General features: G+C 54.0%; 2 protein-coding genes across 2 annotated transcripts; both read left to right on the top strand.

The window, feature by feature from the left end:
* Positions 1–564: 564 nt before the first annotated feature.
* LOC136457569 (probable WRKY transcription factor 72) lies at positions 565–2,868 on the top strand. The gene is made up of 3 exons (XM_066457603.1): positions 565–810; positions 911–1,648; positions 1,775–2,868. Exons 1-3 carry the CDS (start codon positions 724–726, stop codon positions 2,555–2,557), a joined length of 1,608 nt encoding a protein of 535 aa, XP_066313700.1. The 5' UTR covers positions 565–723; the 3' UTR covers positions 2,558–2,868.
* Positions 2,869–4,216: 1,348 nt separating this feature from the next.
* On the top strand, positions 4,217–6,478 carry LOC136460179 (zinc finger BED domain-containing protein DAYSLEEPER-like). The gene has a single exon (XM_066459988.1). It carries the CDS (start codon positions 4,217–4,219, stop codon positions 6,476–6,478), a length of 2,262 nt encoding a protein of 753 aa, XP_066316085.1.
* Positions 6,479–7,911: the final 1,433 nt, after the last annotated feature.

The following is a 7,911-nucleotide window of genomic DNA, read 5'->3' as shown; positions in this document are numbered from 1 at the left end:
ATGCGTTCCTACACACGCGTACGCCGGCGGCCGGGAGCCGGGAGCCAACAGGTAAGAACGCATGCATTTTTGTCAGCTCCGATCCATCGACAAGCAGAGCGCGGCGGGCGGCAGCGGCTAACCGCCCGATCCATGGACCGACCAACCGGCCGGTCGGGTCCGTCGGTCGCCGGAGCAGCTAGCTAGGTAGCTCGCGTAGCAGAGCAGACAGCCCTGGCGCGTGGACCAGAGAGAAATTGAACGCGGCGGCAGCGACACGCAGAACACGTTGGGGAGACCGCAGCGGCGACCACGACGACGACGACGGTGACAACGGGGACGACGGGCTATTCTATTGCGCGCGCTGGCTCGCTTGCTTGTCTCGCTTGCCCATGGGGCCGGCCGGTGCGTACGTGGGCCAGCTACGCTAGTTGACATTTTTGATGCGCCCACACCCAGCCGTATGGACGAGGACGACAACGACTGAACCGTCATAGGCTCCGCCACTGGGATTCGGTGAGGCATCTACCCTTTGTTTATCAAGCGATGCAGGCTTGTTGAGCTTTCCTGCCTCTCTCCTTCCTTCTTTATAAGGAGACGAGCGAGCAGAGGTACAGGTACTACGGCCAGGACAAGCCATTGCGTGCTTGCCCAAAGCTGAGCTGAGCTGTGCTATCTCGCTCGAGAAGGGAGGGGTAGGCCGGTGCGGCTAGCTAGCTTGGTTGGTTGGTTGCCGCCGTTGCCATGGAGGTCGCCGTCGAGAGGCGGCCGCCGCCGCAGGTGAAGGAGGAGAAGAGGCCTGACGCCAAGCCAGAGATCGCCGCCGCACCGGTATGAACTACATGACCTGTTCGAGATCCTTTAATTTCGCTTTTCTTCAACGCAAACTAGAGAGATCTGACAGAGCATGAACCTTTGTTTGTGGATGCAGATAATAGGAAGCGCTCTTCCGATAGTCTTCGAAAGCTTTCCATCGACGCAAAGAGACGCGGCCGGCATCAACATCAAGCAGGAGGGACGCAGGCTGGAGGCGGCCAGGGCGGAGATGGGCGAGGTGAGGGAGGAGAACGAGCGCCTCAAGTCGATGCTGTCCCGCATCGTCAGCCAGTACCAGTCCCTGCAGATGCACTTCCTCGACGTCGTCAAGGTGCAGGAGCAAGCATCTGTAGCCAAGGCGGAGAACAAGTTCCCCGTGGCGCTGGCGCCCACCACCGACGACGACGGCCCCGACGACCTCGTCTCCCTGATCCTCGGCACGAGGGCCAACAGCGGTGGCGGTGGCGCCGCCTCCCGCCGCAAGGGGCACGAGAGGTCGTCGTCCTCGTCCGGCACCGCTGATGAGATGACCACCGCTGGCGCCGATGACGAAGGCCACCACCAGCTCTCCCTCGGGCTCGGCTTCGCGCGCGGGAGCGGGCTGCCGTCGTCCACGGCGGCCACGGATGACGACAAGGGGAGCCACGCGTCCGCGGCGCCCGTCCTGAACCTGAGCTCCGACACTAGCGGCAGCGCCGACGACAACGATGACGCCAAACCTGCCGTGGCCGCCGTGGGCACCGCCCGTAAGAGCCCGAGCGCCGGTGCCGGAGACGGATCAGCTGACGACGAGGTGCAGCAGCAGGCCAAGAAGGCTAGGGTTTCCGTCAGGGTCAAATGCGACACTCCCACGGTACGTGACAAATTGTTCCAAACAAACCAAATTAGCATGCATAATAATTGTTTGAGCTCTAGCTAAATGCAACATAGTACTCCGTATTATTTATACCTGACCTACCCTAATTATTGTATCGGTCAGATGCCCGATGGCTGCCAATGGCGAAAGTACGGGCAGAAGATCTCCAAGGGGAACCCGTGCCCGCGCGCCTACTACCGCTGCACGGTGGAGCCGCACTGCCCGGTGAGGAAGCAGGTGCAGCGGTGCGCGGAGGACATGTCGATCCTGATCACCACGTACGAGGGCGCGCACAACCACCCGCTCCCGCCGGCGGCGACGGCCATGGCGTCCACGACCTCCGCGGCGGCGGCCATGCTCACCTCGGGCTCCACCACCTCCGCCGCCTCGGCCTCGCTCGTCCACGGCCACCACCACCCGCTGGCAGCCGCCGCCGGGATGCTGGGCCCCACCACCATGGTCTCCACCGCCGCGTCCTGCCCCACCATCACGCTCGACCTCACCTCCCCCGCCGCGCCGCACTCCCTCATGCACTCCTCGCCCTACGCCGCCGCCGCTGCAGCAGCAGCGGGGTTCGAGTCCAAGGCGGTCCCGGCGGCGTGGAGCAACGGGTACCTGGCGTACGGCGGCGCCCACCCGTCCTACTACGCCAAGAGCTCGCCGTCGCCGGCGCTGGGGCAACTGTTCGGTGGAAGCCTGGGCGTGCCATCGCGACCGGAACAGCTGTACGCCCAGTCGTACCTGCAGAGAGCCAACAGCCTGGGCGGCGGCCATGGCGCGGTGGCTCCAGCCGTCACGGACACGCTCGCGAAGGCGATCACGTCGGATCCGAGCTTCCAGTCTGCGCTGGCGGCGGCGATCACGTCCGTCATGGGCCGCGGCGGAGCCGCTGCTGCCCAGAAGTGATCAGGAATTCTCAGGATCGGCGGCGCATGCACCATGCGGAAGATCGATGGGCAAGGGCAAATCGCGTTTTTGAGCCCATGCATGCATGGATTAGTGGTTCATGTGTAATTAATAAGTGGATCGTGGTTATTTTACTTTGTTCATTGGAGTAGTTGTTCGTAATTGGCTGGGGAAATGGTTGGTGATCACAATATGTCAATGTAACAGGGATCATCAATTTGATCGATCGATGTACATAGCACAGACGAGTCAAAAAATTGTACGCATCTATGCACCATGGGTAGAATGAAAGAAAGTTTTGATCAGGTTGTTCGAGCTAAATTTGATGGGATCCAAATTAAACCCTATATACTTTTTTTTTTGCTTTCCATTTCAAGGACAACATAACACACGCCACACTCGCAACTATATCTGGGCACAAAGCCCGAGCCCGTGAGCCCGGCACGGAGCCCGCTCTTTAGGCCCGGCCCAAGCCTGGCCCGGCCCGAAGGTTAATGGGCCCTGGCTGGCACGGCACGGGGTGCAGGCCGTGCTTGGGCCGAACCCTAGGCCCACAGGCCGGCACGGCACGGCCCGCAAGCAGGCAAGCAGGCCGGCGGCCCAAGAACGGCCCCCTCCCCTCCTGGCCTCCTCGGCTCCTCCCCGGCCGGCTCCCCATATAACCGAGACCCCCCCCCCCCCCCGGCCGGCCCCTAACCCTAACCCCATTCGCCTCGCCTCCCAACCGCAGGCCGCAGCCGCACTCGACACCCTAACCCTAATCCCATTCGCCTCCCAACCGCAGCCGCACTCGACACCCGCTCGGTCCATCTTCGCCTCCTCTCGTCGATCCATCTTCGTCGCCGGTGCGACCGTCGTCCTTGGATCGGGTGATATCGCCGCCGCTCCATCACCCTAACCCTAACCCCATTCGCCTCGCCTCCCAACCGCAGGCCGCAGCCGCACTCGACACCCTAACCCTAATCCCATTCGCCTCCCAACCGCAGCCGCACTCGACACCCGCTCGGTCCATCTTCGCCTCCTCTCGTCGATCCATCTTCGTCGCCGGTGCGACCGTCATCCTTGGATCCGGTGATATCGCCGCCGCTCCATCACCTCTCCGGCTCTCCCTGAGTTCCCTGCTCCCTCAGTCCATCTCCGTCTTCCTTTTTACTCCTTCTCCTCTGTTTGTCGATGAACATGTGAGTCCGCCTCCCCGTCTCTCTTGCACCGTCGCTCGCCGTCCTTCTTAATCCCGTCTTGCCCTTGTGTGGCCCTCGTCTTCTCCGGCGCCGGGCTCCGGTTGCTCAGGCAAGTCCATCCCCATTCGTAACCCTAACCCTAGCCCCTAGATCTATACGTTTCTCAGTGTTTTGATTCTGTTTTTGGGATCATTTTCTCATCCGGCTCCGGTTGCGCAGGCAAGTCCATCCCCATTCGTAACCCTAACCCTAGCCCCTAGATCTATACGTTTCTCAGTGTTTTGATTCTGTTTTTGGGATCATTTTCTCATCCTTTTCTTCTTTGCGTGTTCTTTTTCTTTGCAGGTCTGCTGCCGATGCCTCGTCGTCAACTAGCCTTGGCGTAGACGGACGACGGGCAATGGCACCACGGCCAAGCCGTAGCCGCGCACCGTTGAGGAACGGTGCTGGAGTTCAGCCGTCCGCGGCCGAGGGCCCCATGGCGTGTGACTCGCAGGGCGACGGTGCCATGTTCCCTGTGACTGGCGACGATGACTTGGTCACGGCTGGGCTGTCCCCGGAGCACGACGACGACGGCCGTGACCCCTTTGCGGTGTTTGATGACGCCACCCGCGGGACACAGCCGGCGATCGACGTCGATGCCGTCGATGCAGGGGCAATGGGGACAGGGACGGTGGACTCCAACACCCACTCCAACTACACTGGTGTTAATGGTAATGCTGATGGTAATGGTACTCGTACTCCTTCCTCTGGTGCTGTTTCTGGACTTGGTAAGCGCAAGTCTCAGTGCTGGGGTGACTTTGAGGAGGTTTATGAGACGATTAATGGTGTTGATGTCCGTGTTAGAGCTATATGTAAGATGTGTAGAACTGTGTTGAGTGCTAGATCTACTGCTGGTACTGGTCACATTCTTAGGCACCAAAAATCTTGCAAACAGAAACTTGATAATGCTTCTAGGGTTCAGTCTCGACTAGCTTTTAATGCTGATGGGTCTTTGCATAATTGGAACTATGATCCTGCTGTTGCTAGAACTGAACTGTGTAGATTGATTGCTAGGCTTGATCTTCCTCTTGGTTTTGGTGACACTGATGCATTTGAGGAATATATTAAAAATTCTCATAACCCAAGATTTGTTAGATCATCTAGAAGAACCACCACTAGAGATCTGGATAAGTTATTTGCTGAACGTCGTGCTATGATTAGGAACTGTGTGCATGCTTCTGCATCTGTTGCTTTGACTTCTGACATATGGTCTGGTAATGCTAAAGAGGATTACATATCTGTTGTTGCTCACTATGTGAATGCTGATTGGGAATTGCAAAAGAAGATTGTTGGTCTTAGGTTGATTCAAGTTAAGCATTCTGGTGAAAACATTTCTGCTTCCATTGCATCTGTTGTTGAGGAGTATGGCTTGGTTGATAAAATCTTTTCTATCACTTTAGATAATGCATCTTCTAATGCTAAGGCTATGGAAACTTTGACACCCATGTTTACTGGTTATCTTGGTTGTGATCCTGCACCTGATGATGCTGCACCTGGTTACAGTCTTGTGCATCAACGCTGTGCTTGTCACATTATTAATCTGATAGTCAAATCTGGACTAAAAAGAATCAAACCTTATATAGAGGATTTTAGAACTGCAATTAATTTCTTGAACTCCTCTAATCAAAGAATTGCTATGTTTAGAAACTACTATGAAGCTAAAGGTATGAGACCTAGAAAATTTGGCTTAGACATGGATGTTAGATGGAATGCTACTTATCTCATGCTAAAACACTTGGTTCCTTACAGTGAAGTATTTTCTGTGTTCATAAATTCAAATTATGGTTATGCACTGTTGTCTCCAGCCCATTGGCACGTGGCTGGGAAAATATTGGAGTTCCTGGAAGTATTTTATGACTCTACTGTTACACTGTCTGGTGTTTATTATCCTACCAGTCCTCTTGTGCTGCACCATGTTCTGGAGATTGCAACTCATTTGCATGCATGTGAAAGAGATGTTAATCTTAGACCCTTTGTGTACCCTATGCAGCATAAATTTCTCAAGTATTGGAAGGACATTCCTCTCTTATACTTATTTGCATTCATTCTTGACCCTAGAGCTAAGCTGAGAGGTATGCAAAGGGTCCTCCATTTACTTACTGAATATACTGGTACTGATTACACTACTTACTATGCTGATTTGAAAACTGAGTTGCATAAAATGTTTGAGAAATATTTGAGAAAGTTTGGTGCAACCAGGTCACAAAGGGTTGCTGGTCCTACCCCACCCACTGGTAAGAGAAAACAGGCTTGGGGGGTAATTTTTGGAGGATCAGGTCTGCCTGGTCCTTCCAGTGGCACTGCCTGTTCTTCTTCTCACTCTACTGCTTCTGAACTTTCAAGCTATTTGGACAGCGACTGCATAACTGCTTATGAGGATGGTTTTGACATTCTTCTGTGGTGGAAGGACCACAAACTAACCTATCCTATCCTGGCTATTATGGCCAGAGATATCATGTCAGTTCCTGTTTCCACTTGTTCTTCAGAGTCTTATTTCAGCTTAGCAGGGAGGATCCTAGAAGAACGGCGCCAGAGCTTGAAACCAGAACATGTTGAGATGCTGACCTTGTTGAAGGACTGGGAGCTAGGAGAGAAGAGGGAACAACATGAAGCTGCTGATACCAAGGAAATTGAAGATGCATTCGAGAATCTGTTCCTGGATGAACCAGAAGGTGAAGATGATGGATCTGGTGGCTGACAGTGGCATTGGTTGGCTGGGAGTGTTGGAGTACTTTTGTGTGAGTTGAGAGTGGATGTGTCCCTCACTCACTTGCTTAGTTTTCATTTGAACCTTTGAACAATGGTCTGTAATAACTATGTAAGATTAAGACATTTGGAGCTGGCTGCACTCTTTTTTCCTGCCTAGGGTTTCTCACAAGGGTGAGTTTTACCTAGGTAGGTTTTTAATGAGGCAGCATTGCACAAAACAGCTCTTTTTGATATTTGAATGGATTGAGATGTTTATTTGGAGGTGTTTTAGATTTAACGGGCTGTGGGCTGGCACGGCCTGTTATTTTTGCCGTGCCTCACGGGCCAGCACGGCACGAAAAATGGCCCACAGGCCCGTGCCTGGGCCGAAGGCCAGGCCCGCAGGCCGATGCGGCACGGCCCGCAGGGCACGGCGTGCCTCCATGGCCCGATAGCCATCGTGCCGGGCCGGCCCGTGACCGTGCCGGGCCGGGCCGGGCCGGCCCGATGCCCAGGTATGCTCGCAACTTCCAAATGAAACAAATGACATGATGGAGCTAGAGAAGTCGTTTTGAGATGACAGATCATCAAAAACTTTCCATTTCAGGGGTCACTTGCACCCTGTTCGCTTGAGTTGTTCATCCCAAGGGAGGTTTTTACATGACAGATCAGAGGGCATTTGATATGTTCATCCCAGGGGAGGTTTTGACGTGACAGATCATGGGGCATTTGATTTCTTCAAGAATGATTCGATCAAGCACAGCTACACTCGATGAGCGTTAAAGACCAGGCCAGGCAAGCAAAATTAAACTACAGATGATGGAGATATATGCTACTAAATGAAGTCTGAATCAAGACTTTGGACGCCGATCTGAACCAAGTCAAACAACTACCGTATTAGTTGGAGATTAGCCAGAGATGCAGGCGACTGCTCTGCTCGTCAGAGAAGACATGGACAGGCGAACCAATCAAAGTTGACTAAATATATACCAGAGGAGACTTACGCTCCTCTCTCGAGTCTTGATTAGTAGTAGTACGTGCGTTGAGTGCTGTCCATTTCTTCAGCTTCTGTAATAGGGCTTTGTCCATGTCTTCTTCAGTTTCTGAATTGAAATACTAGGGTTCTGTCTTCTGTCCACTTCTTCAGTTTCTGAAATAAGTAGCGTTTTCAGACCAATCACCAATATACATACATTCAGATTCTCCGAGGAATGAGTCAATCACTGAGACGAGAATTTTAAGCGGTGTTCTCTGGCGTGTGACGAGGTCAGATTGTGGCTAGAATGCTAGATGATTGCGCCTCTAACGCCATCTTGCCTTGCATTGGATTTAATTGGACCGACGAGCTAGTTTTAGATGCTGGTGTTAGTTGGCGTGCTTGGCCCTTGGATCCGCGTCCTGATCGGGGCGCCCAACCTTAATATGGTTGGTGGACTCCGTCGC

The sequence above is a fragment of the Miscanthus floridulus genome, chromosome 6, assembly GCF_019320115.1.
Source record: "Miscanthus floridulus cultivar M001 chromosome 6, ASM1932011v1, whole genome shotgun sequence".
Lineage (NCBI taxonomy): Eukaryota > Viridiplantae > Streptophyta > Magnoliopsida > Poales > Poaceae > Miscanthus > Miscanthus floridulus.
This window is presented reverse-complemented; position numbering and strand designations above follow the sequence as displayed.

What these genes read in the sequence shown, in the direction of transcription:
- LOC136460179 (XM_066459988.1), top strand. Translation starts at nt 4,217, where the DNA reads ATGGCGTGTGACTCGCAGGGCGACGGTGCCATGTTCCCTGTGACTGGC.
- LOC136457569 (XM_066457603.1), top strand. Translation starts at nt 724, where the DNA reads ATGGAGGTCGCCGTCGAGAGGCGGCCGCCGCCGCAGGTGAAGGAGGAG. An exon ending in CAGAGATCGCCGCCGCACCG is followed by an intron (nt 811 to 910) that starts GTATGAACTACA and finishes TTGTGGATGCAG; the next exon opens with ATAATAGGAAGCGCTCTTCC. An exon ending in TCAAATGCGACACTCCCACG is followed by an intron (nt 1,649 to 1,774) that starts GTACGTGACAAA and finishes TGTATCGGTCAG; the next exon opens with ATGCCCGATGGCTGCCAATG.